Below are 17,123 nucleotides of genomic sequence, written 5' to 3' on the forward strand. Positions count from 1 at the left end.
TTTTTAAACATGTTCCATATATAAACAAATATGATACTTCTTTTAGGCAAATAATAAAAACTCAATTAAAAAACTATGAACTCATTCAAGCAATACACAATATAAAGAATATAAAACAGAACAAAGAATATCACATAATATCTGATTAGAAATAAAAGTAAAAAGAGAATGATAATATTTATTTGTACCACATGTTACAAATTCATCTTCAAAATTCTGTTATAAACACTAAGAGTGTTTGGTAGGCACAGGGAAACAATTAGGATAATGTAGAGTCACTAGAGAAAACAAACTTATTGCTAATATTGTAGTATTCCTTTTATAAGAACTGGTTGAGTATTGATTATAAAAGCTCTATCAACTCTTGCTATTATTTGGTAACCATGAGATTTTTACTCTTGCCATTTTCTTTCCCTAATATTTCTCAACCAGTATGAGTAATTCAGAAAACTATGAGAAAAGTCATTTACAGTTAATGTGATGTTGCTTAAGGAATTTAAATGATAAAAATCAAATTAGAGCATTGAAAAGGCAGGCTTAGACCTCCTTAAAAAGACAGTTAGTGGCCTACCATAATTTGAGCACTTGTTCATGAAAAACCTCATTCATTTTCCTACAGATTTTGCACAGTTCATTCAATGGAGAGAGAGAAGAGGGAAATAGAGAGGAGGGTGGTAGGGCGTGGGTTTCCTCACTCCTCCTCTGTGCAGCCCAGCAGCTCTGCCCGCAATGTGATTCTCCCATACCAGGACCAAGGAAGGATTCTTATATGCCGTGCATAGATGGGAGGGTCAATGACGTTTTTTCTGTGGGTATCATTGTCAAAATTGCCCTGGAAAACCTAGTAAAAGAGAGTAAAAAATATCAATTATATCGCCTTCTTTTTCTTGGGAATTATTGTACAATTTTCTTGTTTGGAGTTTCTCCCCCCCAAAATGTGAGATTTGATAACTAATCATGTTATGCTTTTTAAAACGAGATTGCAGATTCTTTTCTATTATCATTTTAAAATTAAATTGTCATTAATATTTAATGAGTTAAGACAAAAATTTGTCGTGTAGTGCAGGATTATATAGCTCTATAATTTTTATCTGCCTATCAGTTTTATTTAATGCAACGAAGATTTCTTTTTTGCTTGTCACGCAGCAGTGTTGGTTAGGCAGTTTGCTGAAAGTGGTCTCTTCTAAGAAGTGACTCTGAGATCCCGGCTGCTAGCAAATCACAGTCTCATCTGAAACACGTGGCCTCTACATTCAAAGGGACAAGGAGAGAGAGAGTTGTTGTATTATGCAGGATATTTGAAGGAACAAGGTATGGAAGCAGCTGACATCATTTCTGGACACACCTCATTGACCTGAACTGATTATACGACCCTGGCCCAACTGAAAACAAGGAAATGGAGAAGAGTGCAAGGTTATTTGGTGAGCCTAACAGTCTCTACCATAGTGTCTTTTGCTCACCTCTCACATAGAGAACAAGATTAATTCATCTCCAGGAGAGATAATCTAATCAATGCTGTTTTTAGACTACTTTTTTTTTTTCCCTTCTCTATTAATTCCTGGATCCATACAAAACCACGGTGAATATTGTGGCTTATCATCGTCTGAGATATGGCATGCATGACTCTTCTCTTTTATTCTTCTTTTATTTCAAACCTTTTTGAACATTTTTCTCCCAAGAGACTTTTACAATAACTTTGAGAAGTGTCTGCTCCAGGAAACAAAAAATTTTTTTGAAATCAAAAAATTGAGATCTTAATAAGAATGGCATTTAATTATATATTACTTTTGGAGAAATTTATGTATTTATATTACTTAGTAAGATTTTACTATTTTAAACCCACAGATCCTGAATATTTATTATTAAAATATTTGTAACCATTTCATATTTACATTTTTGTTTTAATACAATTAAGATAATAAAAATCTATTCAAGGTTTCCCTTTTAATTGTATGAGGTATTTTATAATTTAAATATAATTTTATTCCTTTTTTGATATCAAAACATGGTTATATGGCCAAAGGGAGACCTGAAAATAAAATTTCCCAAAGCAAAAAAAGAACCCTCCATCAGCACATGGCAATATTTAGCCCATATCTTTGAACATCCTAAAATAAAAGGGAAATGTTTTAAAAATGGCCTTCTAGAATTAGTTGGTTCGGCCCCACATGATCAGAAAAGGTTCCCTGGAAAGAAAGAAAATAAAGCTATTTTTCTCTAAAAACAGTATGGCAGTGTTTAATATTTAGTAGTGACAGACAACATGGGATAATTTTTCTGCTGGTCTCATGGAAAGATTATGAGGGTTAGCATAAGTGCTATTCCCATCTGGTGGGAGAATGATTTTTTGAACTTGACACCAAATATATCTCAAAGGATATTTTTGAATAAATATTTGCTGAAGAAGAGAATACTGTACTATGCCAAGTCTAGAATTCATCCTCCTGACATATCTGAATTCACATTCATTTAACAGGAATTTTACCCTCAGCTATGCTCTGGCTTGCATTGGCTGAGGAGGAACTAATTCTGGATTAAAATATGTCCCCAAGGAACAGTGTCTCTGTTAGCAAAAGCTCCCACATATAGGACATAACAAACACTCATCACAACCTTGAGAGAGGTTGTCATTGCAACAGCAGAAAATAGGAGAGTACATGCTATGGTTTTCTGGCATTCTCTCTGACATATGATATTGGATTCAAATGCTTCACTGAGACTGTGGTGCTACAGTTTAATATAGAATCTAAAATCCAATTTCATGGCCCTGCTAGAGAACTTAATGTATATCTTTGGAATAATGGGGTTTAAATTCATTAACTTCCATCACAGGAGCTACGACAGTCCAAAGTATAGTGTTATTCCACTTGTCGGGAAGGAAATACAGGAAAAAATGATTTTCTTTGAAGTTTCTGGTCTTTTCAGCACATTTCCATACGAAACTATCAACTCACAAAGCAATAGTCAACATATTAGTTATTGCAATACTTAGCTTTTTATAATGGACAACACATACAGAGAAATCACCTCAGCTCTGAAATTGCATGTAGCTAGAACCTTTCTGATTTAATGTGTAACAGTCATAAATATTTGAATGCTCATTAAAAAATTAAATGAAGCTTCATAAAGCAGAATGATTTAAAACAGAAATGTGCACAGAAAAACAGTCCAAATCTACATTAGAATTACCCAAACCATGATCTGAGAGTACTGAAAATATAGTTTTATTTTCAGAGTTAGCTCAGTAACAACACAGCACAGAACACAGAGCACACATTTGCAAATTCTAGCATGGCTTCTCATACTCGCTGGGCAAACATGTGGTACATATGCTGTCTTCTTGTCTCTAGCACTAGGAAGATGCTGCTTAAGAATGCTGTTTTGATGTTTTACTTGGCAAAAAAATGCAAACTCAGTATTTTGAATTAGCTTTATAAATTGTAAGAATTGTAGAAGAGTGCTTTCACATACCCGCTTTAGAGATTTAAGCACCTTGGTGGAAATCAAGTCTGAAAAGGCTTATGGAGAACAAAAAAATCTCCATACAGAAGGGGAAACATTCCATTTGAGAGAGAGTCTTTGATTTATAAGTTTTTAAAAGAGTATGCACGAGTTTCAATTTCAGAAGACATAATTAGCTGATGCTAAGTTTGCTGATGTACTTAAACATAATAATGCTTAGGGGTGTCTTAGGCTTTTCCCAACATATGGAGCCTAAGGTGAAAAGCACTCAAGGGTCATTGGACAGGTTTCCACAATTACAACCTTGGACAAGACAGGAGAAAATGCAGCTGCTTCCTGGGGCTGACATCTTGGATTTTGTTTTTTAATATCAATTTTTCTATGACAGTAGTTAAAATTCAAATCAGATTAACTGAGAATTTAAATCTCAATGCAGAGAGATTATCAGATAAAAAAGTTAAATGTTGCTGGGAGCAACATTTTTCATAAGGTGAGATTCGTACATCTTTGCTAAAGACAATGACCTTTTAAGGTCATAGTAGATGTCATCAATAGGATCATGGAGGGAGACAATGTCCTCTCTGACAGAGTCAGAGAGCTGGGCATATCCCAGCTTCCTTCAGCAGTCATGGATTATGACTGCTTTCCATAATATCAAGAAATCCTTCGGGGGGTTCCTGCATATACTACACAATTAGCAAGTCATCTGGTTGTGAAGATGTAGTTCTTTTTATATGTCCTAAACTTAACTCATTAGAAGTTATAAAGAGATTCCCATTGTTCTAACCTGTTGGAATGCATGTTCACATCATCCAAATAGTGAGTAGTTTTAAGCATTTTATACAGTCTCCCAGAGTTCTGCAAGGTGAACAAGTCAGTATTCAGCAAGGTCTCAACTGACCATCAGTTCATCATTTTGGTCTTTTGGTCATCTCTTTCTAGATTTCATATTTCTCTTCTGATATGTGGAGACTAACACTGTATGTGGGATTCTAGATACTAAGGAAATAAAAGGGTTGAATAAAGCTTTCTCCAGTTTTCTCTGTTTGCATTTGCCTTGTTAATGGTGTCCAACATACTGTTGGCTTTAATGGCTATACATGTATACTGATGTGATGTCCTTAGGAGAGAAATAAAGGACAAAGATAAAAAATCCATTTCTCTCTGTCAGGATGTTGTGTGTGTGTGTGTGTGTGTGTGTGGCTTGGTAGTGCAAAAGCTAAGACTTCTTTATTTAGCATATATAATTTCAATAATTTATTGTCTTCATCTAGATTTCTATAATGAAGTTAGAAGAGAGCAGTATTTTCCAGCGCTGATTCATGAGAAACCCTGTTTTTATTTAATTCTACCCATACAATTGAAGAAACTGAGACTTGGAAGACAAAGGATAGCACAAACTTCCCTCTCTAATATTTCAGACATGAAACATTCCATCTATTCACATAAGCCTAAATATAATAGGGCAGATATGTATAGTCTTAACTAACACAGAAATTCAGCTATCCCCCCCCAAAAAAAACAAACAAAAACAAAAAAACAAACCCAGCAATACTGACACATTTAATAATAACTAGCACAAACCTTTAAACAAATTCAATGCTAAACTAAATATTCATGGCTTTTTAAAAAATTCCTCATATGAGATGATTTTCAAACTTAGTTTGATTTCATTCCATTGGCTTCTCTCTGGTTTAACTATAACTTGATTAGAGTTGGTATTTATTTGGACACAGTATGCAGTTTTTATGTGAATGGCTAAAAAATGCACCTTTGTTATAGATGCAATATTTCTATTAATGCAGTCTAAAATGTAAAACTATTATACTACATTTTGGGTCATGGTTAATTGAATTATGGTCAAATAAACTCTGAACTTTTTCATAAAATTTCTCTGAAGCCAGGATTTTCCCATTTTTTTTTTACTATAAAATGGATTTATAGTGGATGTAGAAATTTATACTTGTCCTAATTTTATTCCATTTTATTGAATTCATGACATTTAAAAAATAGCAATTTTTAGTTAAAATTATAATCTATTTAAAAAGTAGTTGAAATTGAGTAGATCCTAAGATTTAAGTATTTATTTTATAAAGTAACCATATATGTATTATGTGAGTATAAAATCTGATTTTTGGTGGGTGACATAAGGACTTATACTTACTGGTTTATGATTCAGCATCATAAAACTCATTTTTATATACCTACTATTAACATTGCTTGAATATTTTTGGATTGTCAGATATTTCAGTTACATCTTGAGTCAATGTTCTTAAGTGACTTAAAGCTTCATGAAAATTTTCACAGAATGAGTATGCACAAATGGTGATAAACATAACATTTATCTACCTGAATAAGATTTGTAAGAGAAACTTGTTTCTTCTGATTCTATGATTAGATTGGCAATGTATTTTTAAGTTATGAAATTTAACTTATATCCTACTTTGCCCTATTTGGAGCATTTCAAAAATAAAAACTTTTCAGTAAAAAGCAAAATAAAAAGTATTGTCTTAAAATGTATAGGAAATTGTTTTTTTAAAAAAACTTCAGTTAGGTGTATAAATCTATATCACATTAAAATTTTCTTATTGATAGTTTTGCATGTATGAAACCTCTGTTAGTGTTTGGATATAAAAAGTTTAGAAACAAAGTTCAATCTTTTTAGCTGACATAGACTTTGGCTATTTTCAGTGAATTCAATTTTCTAGGAAAATTTACCTGCATCCTGAAACCATTTCATGATTGAATGGTTGGTATATCATTCCCGATGGTTTTCTCTACCATCAATTTCACTAAACCAATGAAACTTTGTAACAAAATTAGTCTAAATACAAGAACATTCTTTCAGATGTAATAAGGAAACAAGAAACCAGTTTTCAGGTAAATTCCAATATTATAGGAAATGTTCCCTGGAAAATAGTGCATATCGAGAATAACATTCTAAGATGTACATCAAACAAACAACAAACAACAAACCCCAAGACTTTTGTTGGAGATAGTAGAATGTATAAACAAGAGTCTACACTGATCATTAGTCTGCAGAAGGAGCTGGGGGTGAGCTGTCTCTATAGGACATCCCAACAATGCTGCAGCAAAAATCCTCAGCAGCAGAGAGGAACTGGGAGCTGTCACAGTGTCTTCCAGCCCTAAGCAGTTCTGCCCTCCAAAGGTGCTGATGAAGTAAAGTCATACCCATCTGAAACAATGTGTTAGCAAGTGAAAATTTATGCATAGTTCAGAATGTGTCAAATTTAGTGTAGTCATAGTATCTGCAGTTACATGTTATTCCAGTGAGCATTATATGGTTCATAGAGCTTTGTGTAACATGAGTGTGCAGTAAAAGACTAACCTTACCCAAAGGGAGGTCTGATCTTCATCTTCTACTTCTGGGAAACAATCTCTAATCCCTTAGAAAGTCTTGTATGATAAAAGTGTCTTTGTTTACATGGGGGCCTGAGGCCACAGTAGAAAGTCCATGCCAACCATGTGAGTTGGGGGGGGGGGCGGGCTTTGGGACAGCTTCACTACTGGGGGCGAGGGGCTGGAGACTAAGGTCAGCTATGCCAGTGTTCAACCATATCTATGTAACTGAACTTCAATAAAACTCTGAATATCCAGGCTGAGGTGTTTTCCTAGTTGGAAGCACTTCTTGCATATTGTCACACATCATTACTAAGACAGGTTAGCCGTGTCCAAGATGCCACTGAGAGAGAACAGAAAGCTCAAGCTGAAATCTGGACTCTGCCCCATATAATATGTGGCTAATTTTTATCTGGATCTGTTCGCTCTCATGAAGTGCTACTGTGAATATAATAGTTTTAATGAGTTATGCGAGTCCTTCTAGTGAATTGTCAAATCTGAGGTGATCTTAGAGATCTCTGAAATTGCAATTGGTGTCAGAAATAAGAGTGAAATTGTGAACTTCTGAACTTTGCATTGAACAATTGATGTTGAAGGGTTAGAGGACTTTTTGATATTTATAATATTGATTAGTCTGAAAAGGGATCTCAATTGTCTGAAAGGATTGTATCTAAAGCATCCTCATGTCATGTGCCAGACTTGTGACAAAATTACTAACTTAAATTTTTCTGATTCTTTCAACAAATCCTGACATGACAACCTATTGAAATTTATTTATTATAGCTCTAGAGTACACTTTCTAAATTCTCTACTCTTAGGTTCTATTCTATTTTACTTGTTCTTATTTTTATTCTGGATAATATTTATTTTCATGGACATAAATTTAATAAATATATCAGACAACTAGTATTGCTTGTTCTGTTTCATATTTCAGTAACAAAACAATTCAATATCTTTATTCATCTGTATTTCTTTAATGTCATTTCTGCAAAGTCTTACACATTCTTTGGGGAATATTACTTTGGCCATCTACTGAGGATTAATTTAAAATCTTCTGAGAAACCACAGTCAGGTTTTCTAAAAACTGTGTAGAGCGTGGTGACATATATAAATAATTCTGCACCATATTTCATATTGGATGACAATTTTTCTGTACTCCTTTCAAAACATTGTTTTGTTTCATGAGCCCTTTTAGAAGTCTGGACCCCAGTTGCTTCAGAGATTTCTTTGCTTCCCAAGCTCCCTCAATGAAATTATATGAGGCTTTCACACTGCCTATCCAAAGATTTACCATCAAAGCTCCAATTATAGAACAGTTTTGTTTGATGGGAGAGTGAAAAGAAAAACATGGAGATGTGTTCCATGACTTTTTTCTCACCAGTGCATGAATCATTTTCAACCATTAAAATGAATGTATGTGTTCTCTTAGAAAATTATTTCCACGCCCATTATAACTTTCAAGAGATTTCTTGTAATTCTGAAATTGGTTCTCTTTTGTAATTATCTAAAAACAAAAACAAAAACAAAAAACACCTAGGTTTGGCTTCAGGGAATGCTACATTTCACTGAATTAATCTGGCTTTGCTTCATGCTCTGACTGTATATAAATCTTTGATTATATTCCAAGAAAAAAGTTTACTAGACCATAAATTAGGTGTTCCCTTAGAATTCTTACAGTACTATTTTGCAGTCTGTTGTTTTTTTTTACTGTTAGAGTTATTTTTTCTTCAAAATGCACTAATGGGGGATTTTAATAATAATTGGCAAAAAATGCATATATGTTATATATATTTTTTACCCTGGCAATAAAAGGCCATATATTATTTACAAATATCCATACATTCTCCATTATTTCCCTGTAATTGATGTGAAAGTTGGTTGGCCAATATACAATCCCTTTATAAAATTCATTCTTTCCAGGTTACTCTGGGGTTGGAACATTTGGAAAGGGGAGAAAATGGCACACCTTTGGGAGTATTTTTGAGAACTGGTAACTTCTGACCTCACATAGAAGGGGTCAACTGTTCCAAAGGGATTGAGATTGAGGGATCGAGCTCTCCACAGTCATATCAACTTCTCTATTATTGGAAAGCTGGCATAGGTTAGACTTGTAATATCCCAGTCAAGTGTGAGTGTTACAAGTTGAGTTAAGGGTTTGTTAAAATACAACTCAGCCAGATGAGAAAGGAAAGATACTACGGACAAAGTGGCCACCTCCATTCCTTCTGTGGTTTTCTACCATAACCTGGACACCCAGTATCTGGAGATCTGTCAGCTTCCTAGAAAGAGCCAGAATAGGCTCAATGAGAAATTCACATGAATTTTGTTTTTAGGCCTTGACCCTGAAAAACAACCCAAAGAAAAATCAGAGTAAATGACTCTAACTCAATCAACTGATATCTTTCTTCTCTTACATTAGCTGACATTTAGAATTCTCAATCTAAAAGTCAGTAGGTAGGACACACCACTGTATTTAACTTCTTTTATGATGAAAGTTTCCTTAAGTAACAAGGATATCCTAGGAAGTATATCACACAGGATGATTGTCTATCAAGATTTAGAACATAAAGTATGCCATTCCAAACTGTGGCTGCATATTTAAACTACCTGTTTTATAGCACTCAGGTTCTTATTGCCATAAGAAATATTCCTACAGAAAAATTAGACTGGAAAACCATCTCCTTTTCAAAGATTTCTCCAGGAGATATTACCAAGAGTTGTCAGAGACTAATGTTTTCTTTGCAGAAATGCTTTTCCTTTTTTTTCTGTGAAAGTACAGCGTAGCCTGCCTCTCAGTTGAAGCCCAATGCTCACCTCTCAGAATTTCCTCACTCACAGCAGGAGTTTGCATTTTATCAGAATAATCTTTAGTCTGACTCAACCCCTTCATAAGTAGATATGTAAGGGATGGGGCAATAGAGAAACTGGTGTCTGATAATTCTCACCCCCGATTGCAAATCTTTTTTCACTCTACGTCTCTTAAGGGTTTCACACTATCTTGGTCAGACATGACTTAGTACAGAGACATTTTTCTGAACACAGCAGTGATTTAATCATTCAGCGTGTTTCTAAGTCAAACTGGTGGCCAGGAGAAAAGAGTGCTGGGGAGTGGCAGAAGGTAATTCTGGAGATGAGTGATGAGGTGGCTGAGGGGAAGCTCAGAGGTGACACGGAGTGTGTGGGTGTGTGTCTATGTGTGTATAGAAGGAAGACATTCTCCTTTACCCTCTCTCCCTCTTGGATTCTTAGGAGACCATTTGTTCCAGGCAGAAGATCTGGGAGATCTTTAATGGAAACAGGGTGGTCAGATATAAGATATGGGACATACTTATATTATGAAAATTATTTCTTGTTTATCTGACAAGCTTTTGTGAAGAGCATAAAGAATCCTGGCCCTGAGCTGAGCAGGTACAAACTCTGCTTTGGTCTGAGCTGAATCCTGGGTCATTTTGTTTCAATGAATTGAGGGTATATTGATTATTAAAATATACTTAGTATCAGGAGGAAAATGTCAACTTTGTTATTACTTATAGGTTTTGGTGAGCTAAAAAAAAAATAATTAAAGGTGCTATTTTGTTATCTAAATGTTACATTTTCATGCTTATGAAAAATGCCTTCCTTTAATCAAGTGTTTAACATTTTATTTATCTAAATCAGTTTTGCTTCTAGCTTTATTTGTGTTCAGCCTTCTGCGGTTTGGTCATCTGTTCTCAGCTGCAGACAAACTGGGAGGAGTCTCCTTACATGCAGGTGTAATCATCGATTTATTTTTTATTTTTTAAAGTTATCTTCTAATCAGTTTTGTGTCTTAAATTACACCAGGAGTTTTATAACATCCTCAACATGCTTACTACAAATGTGTGTCTCAAGAGCTCTCCACATGTGTTAATACAACTTTATTTTGAAATCCAAGAAAAGAAAATAATATATCAGAATCATTATCCAATGGGTCACTTTAGAGGGTGTGGTAGACTCAGAAATCTTGTTCTAGTTTCTCATAAACTTGGAACTATGACAGGTATCTTTTATTCTCTTTTCAAATTTAAACTATGAAAAAGCAGGAAAAAAACTGGGATATTAAGTAATTTTGAAAGTGTAAAGACTCAATTTCTCAGCATCCTGCAGCTGATGGTGTGACAGTGGATAGTAAAAGCGGCACGTGTACCATGTAGAACTAGTGCTCTTGAAAGATTTTTGCCTTCAAAATGTATCATCTTAAACAGCAAAAGTATTTGTTGTTTGGTATTTATTTAGCAATGAAATGGGTTCATATGTTTTTGCTGTATTCTAGCCAAGGGTCAATGCATAGTTTCAACAAACAAAATAATGACATGGTTTCTGTCTTACTCACACTGATCAAGTACTCACTTTCCTCGTAGGACTGATAACGACCAGATTCCCATTAAGTAGGCCTCTGTAGTTTTTGTAACAAAAATATTAACATTTTTTCTTAGCTAACTTCTTTATTGGGTTCATTCCTGTCATTTAATAAATAAGATACTTGAATTCTAAACAATTTATTGAAGTTTGATTTCTTTGACAGTTCTACTTGGAACCTATCAACAATCAATATTTTTATGTGTTTTTGTATTATTATTTATTAATTATTATATTATTTTCTGCACAAACATCTGTGAACCTACTTTTACACAACCCTGTAATTTAAAATTAAAAAGGGTGAGCTCATCATTAAACTTTAGGTCAAATTAGCAATATTCTCAGGTGGTGTCCTGAGTTTGAGGATAACAACAACATTTATGTAAATACAGTATACGCAATTTTCATTCTTTATACCAACCATATCCTAGTCGAATCTTATATTTGAATTACAACAAGAAAGAAAGCAGATATAATTCCAAATAACAGAATACCAGATTGTGTTTATTTAAATAAGACTGTCCTTATTTTTAGAAAACTCTGAAACTATATTGTTGTCTTCTTAGTTCTAATTAAGTCACTCACCAAATACCTAAGTACTCTACTGTGGCTACATATAAATCTTCATCATGTAAGGGAACAACTCACTTGATATTTATGAATTTTAGTTTTTATTTAGTCAATTAGTTATTGCAAATTGCTTTCAGAGAAGCAACTTCTTTTCTTTCCCTCCCTGCCTTGCTGAAAAACAGTAACAGGACTCGAGTGAATAACACTAATGGTATCCATGCAAGATGGTGAGAATCTTTCCTTTATCCCGCCACTCAGAAACATGTGACTGCTCCACCTGGAAAGCCTAATTCTCCCCTTTCATGTTCTACCTGTTAGTGTCCTCTTCACCACCGATTGCCACTGAAGATTCCAATTTATTTTCCTCCAAAGGAATTCTTCAGGTTTTAAGTTTCTCATTTGGGTCAAATTTCAAAAGAACAGCATGTCTGTTGATTCTGGACTGACCTCTCTTTCAATCTACCAAACTGATGAGCTGGACTTTCCTGGCCTCCAATATTCAAATTTAATATCAACTAATTGAGGGTGCCAGCTTCAGCAGGAATGGCAGGATGTTCTGTGGCATCTGTAATTACTATTAATTTGAATATATATTCCAATACAGATTATAGAGGTTTGTTGAGAATGATTACATTGCTGCTTCTCGTTTTCACATTAATGTTGAGAATAGAAAAGAAGAGGAGAAGGATCAGGAACTCTATTTTACTACGGACATAACCTATATCTTTCCTAGAGTTGTCTTATCAGATAACTCACTAGGTAGATTATATTTTCATTCTTCAGAATAAGTTGACTGAAAAACAAAGTTCTGCCAGCTTTCTTGAGCTTCTCATTAGATTGGGAGACCTTGGAGTCATTATGTCATACTGAGAATTTTCTTCCCATAAATGTGGCATACAGTAAATAATACCTGCCTGCTGAACACATGACTGAATGAATAATTGGTGTTTCTAACTACTTAAATCTTCATTTAAGTTTAAAATCTTTTTAAAGCTAATATGTGTTTATCTTCTAGTGTTCATAAGAGGATTGGCAAACTTATTAAAATCTAAACTTACTTTTGGAAACATTGATTAATATTGACTTTTAATGGTAAATTAGAGGCCAAGCGAAGTCCTAAAGAATTATATTCCATTTGTCTCAGAAAAATACAAAATTACACTTAGTTTCAAAAAACTTAATTATGGTTTGGGTGTTAATTAGAGTCATCTTTCCCATACTTATTATTCAAATAATCTAGGACCTTTGTAAACATTTAGGTTCCTAGCTTATCCCCAGAATCTGAGACAGTGACCAGAAATCTGTATTTCTTAACAAACTGCTGCATGAGTGTTATGACTGGGAGATTTTGGTAACTACTAAATTAAGGAGTTCACCAAAGCATTGTAGATTGTTCCTGATGGAGATATGTAATTTGATCTTTAAGGAACAACAAAATCTTATCTGAAATGCTGTTTTGGATTTTCTTTTATAGAGAATCCAGAGTAAAGTTGAATTTTTTGACTTATGCTTTTAAAAATCTTGGATAATATTTTAGGGAGAAAGACAAAATAAAATACTAGCTACTTTTTTTTTTTTTTCCTCCAAAGGAGAAAGCTCCAATGGTGTGAATTCAGGTTTATTTAAACACCATGATATTATGACTAATATACTGGATCAAAAACCCTCTTAATTTCTAATTTTTCCATATAAATACTTTTCCTGAAATTTATTATTGTTTTTACTTTGGTTTATAACCTTAAAAATTAAATACTAAAAGTGTCTGTCAAATTTTGCAACTTTCCTGCTAACTACAGTAAAAAACAGTTCCAAAAGTATAAAACAAATGTCACTTTCATCAGAGCAAAGGAACATTTGACTTTCAAACAGAAAATGTGTCTGAATCCATGTTGTGGAGAAATATAAAAGTTGGTTAAATGTTAGAAAGTGCATATTGTATACTAGAAAGAGAAAGAATAGAAATTCAGGGACTGTGATAAGACAGTATCATTATATGCTCAATTATGAAAGATTTAATGTGGGATTTTGTCAAAAAATAGAATACTAAAGTAAATTGCAATTCTCGTGAAAGCTCTGGAAGGGTAGTAAAAAAACTGACATCTCAATGAAGAGAAAAAAACACCTAATTTTTTTAGTTGACTTTTGGAGTTCAAGTACACACACTACACAGACACACACACACACATTTATATATATTTATATATATATTCATACATATGTTTAAACACTCCTATGTAAATATATAATTTTTCCATGTCATTGTTTTCCTGAGGCTTAGTCAGTTATAACTAATGAAAAACAGAAAGGGTGTAATGTATTTTTAGGATTTCATTTATACCACTTACAATAAACTCAAAATATTATTATTTTGATATTGTTTTGATGAAGTAATAATCTTGTTTCTGGATCTACATCAGATTCCACACTCACACTCCCAAAACCTATGAGGGCAAGTAGTCAAAAAGACAAAACAAAACAAAACAAAAAACAGAAAGACACAAATAAAGCAATTAGAAAACATTGTAAATATTTCCTTTTGAAATGTGCGTCAGTAAAACATTTTCATGGCACATGTTCTGCCCTGAAACATTCAGTTCACTTATTATATTTATTAGAACAAAGGTTTGAGGTTGAATTTTTACTTGTGAAGAATGAGGACATTTTTTTCCTTATGGAAAGTAACCATGGAAATCAAGACACAAATAATACTTAGCATCAATAGGAGATGGCTTGTTCAAGTTTAAACAAATTACTTGCTAATTTGTTTAGGGCCTCTCTGAAGAAGAGCACATCTATAAAGGTTGTATAAAATTACACTTACGCACTACGCAATGGAATACTATGTAGCAGAAAGAAAGAAGGAACTCCTGCCATTTGCAACAACATGGATGGAACTAGAAAGAATTTTGCTTAGTGAAATAAGCCAGGCAAAGAAAGCAAAATACCATATGATATCACCTAATACAGGAAACTAAAGAACAACACAAACAAAAGAACTAAATAGAAAAAAGAGCAGAATAGCAGTCAATAGGGGGGAGGGGAGAGAGAGAGAAGGGGGATAAGTAAGGGAAGGGTTTAGTCAAAGAACGTATATAAATGACTCACGGACATGGACAACGAGGAGGGATATGATTGCGGGAGAGGGGGTGGGTTGGGTGGGGGAGAGAAATTGGGAGAAAAGGGGACAACTGTAATTGAAAAACCAAAAATGAAAAAATATATTTAAAAAATTATAGGTAAAGTACCTAGTAATAATTGTAATAATAACAAAGCACAATAATTATTCAAACATATATATATATATATATATATATATAAATGTATATAAATATGTACATAAGTGCCTATATTCACAAATGTTCAAAAAGTGTATGCAATACATTTTCTCACTTATTTTATAAAATTCCTTTCTCTGTGGGAGTGGACCTGTTTAATGCCCTGCAGTTTCTTCTTAAAATATTTCTTTACTATAATAGCAATTGCTGTGCTCTTATGTACAGTTTATCAGTTTAGTTTTTTCAGTAATACATTATAAACTTATCTAAGGCTTTTCTTCATTATATGAACTTAGATATAATATTGTAAACAAACTGGCTAAATCTGATTTTAAAACTGCCAGTTATATTAGCTAAGTTTAAGCAACTGTCCTGTTCATAATATTGGAATGGTTTAATTTTTCAGAAATGTTTACAGTGGACAGATGACACTGTGACATTGTTTCACATGAGAATCTTGGCTTATATCTTTTTCACTGAATGTGTCGATTTATACTCATAATTTTCTGACTTGCTTAGTGAGAGCCTATTTCTTTCTTTTTTACAATAGGACATTTTAGAAATGTCAAAATCACAGTCATGTGTTATAATAAATGTGAATCTATAGCTATAACCTATTTTGCATGTGCTTATGGAAGTAAGCTTCTGCTGCTATCTAATAATTTGAAGATAGCCTTGATAAGTTTACAATGTAATCCTAAAATAATCACTAAAATAAAAAGAAGTTATAGCAAATAAGTTAACAAACAAACAAAATGGAATCATTAAAAATACAATTAAAACAAAAGGAGGCAGAAAAATAGAAATAAGTTAAGAAATCATGTGACAAGTAGAAAATAAATAGCAAGATGAAATATGTAAGCCCAATGACATCAGTACTCATTTCAAATATAAATACTTCAGTAAAAAGCAGGGTTAGTTGGATTTTTAAAAAAGGAGACTTAACTATATGCTGCACAGTAAAAAAGCATTTCCAATATAATGTATAATTAGGTTAGAAGTAAAAGAATGGAAAAACATATACCAAAGTATCACTAATCAAAAGAAAGCTGGAGAATCTCTATCAATACTGGCAGAGTAGATTTCAGAGGAAAAAATATTACCAGGGATAAAGAAAGTCATTTTTGAATGATAAAGGAGCTATTTGATCAAGAAACATTACAGTCCTAATTGTTCATGCATTTTTTAACAGAGCTTCAAAATACATCAAGCAAACACTGATATGACTGCAAGGAGAAATGGAGAAATTCTTAATTATAGTTGGAGATTTCCACATTGCTTTCTTTGTAATTGACAGTACAAGTACATAGGAAACCAGTAAAGAGATAAAAAACCTGAACAATGCTATTAAGTAACTTGGTAAACTTGGCACAAGTGATTTACATACATTTCAGATTAAGATATAAGGTAAAAGTCATTAATAGGCAAATTTTTAGTCTATTAAGGGAAAATTTTTAAATTATTCACATATAATCATTAAATCATATGCTTAATGTAAATAGAGACAAGAAGTATTTTACCATTACAATAATTTAACCATATTTTTCTTTACAGCTCTTCACAAAACAACCTATGTAAGGATTTTGCTACTACAGATGTGTTTTTTAGTAAATATTACACATAGATAATGGATGATAAAACTTATCTGCTTTAAAATTAATTCCAAGAGTTAAATAATTTATAAAGTTAAAAAATCTTCATCATATAGACCATATTTATTTTCTATTCATCAGAATGTCTGCTGTAAAAAGTGAAAGACAAGAGTTGAAATAATTTCAATAAATGATGGGTGATATTTGTCTACAGCTCAAAAATAAATTTGAAGGCAGTTTTACAGAATACCCAATATTAATTCAATCTACTATGTCACTGAATATAAAACATGTCATTATTTTATGTTCTAGAAAATAAGTGCTCCCAATTAAACTGTAACATTGTAAGATACAACAACCTCCGAGATGGTAAAATGTAAAATGTGTGTATATTCTGAGATGTTAAATGAATGTATCAAGATGTTAATTGAGTTTGCTCTAAGATGTTATAAAGGTAGATAAGTATGGCTGTTATAATCTAACCTTA

General features: G+C 33.0%; 1 protein-coding gene across 2 annotated transcripts in view; it reads right to left on the minus strand.

The window, feature by feature from the left end:
• Window positions 1-250: 250 nt before the first annotated feature.
• The window catches only part of EDIL3 (EGF like and discoidin domains 3), a 405,479-nt gene continuing 388,606 nt past the window's right edge, over window positions 251-17,123 (minus strand). For both annotated transcript variants that reach the window (XM_090278987.1, XM_090278986.1), the window contains one exon: window positions 251-841. In XM_090278987.1, coding sequence (XP_090135113.1) covers window positions 692-841 — 150 coding nt within the window. In that variant the 3' untranslated portion in view covers window positions 251-691. The remainder of the gene's footprint in view (window positions 842-17,123) is intronic.

This window comes from Furipterus horrens, unplaced genomic scaffold, assembly GCF_987537825.1.
Source record: "Furipterus horrens unplaced genomic scaffold, mFurHor1.1.pri manual_scaffold_5, whole genome shotgun sequence".
In the NCBI taxonomy this organism is placed as follows: domain Eukaryota; kingdom Metazoa; phylum Chordata; class Mammalia; order Chiroptera; family Furipteridae; genus Furipterus; species Furipterus horrens.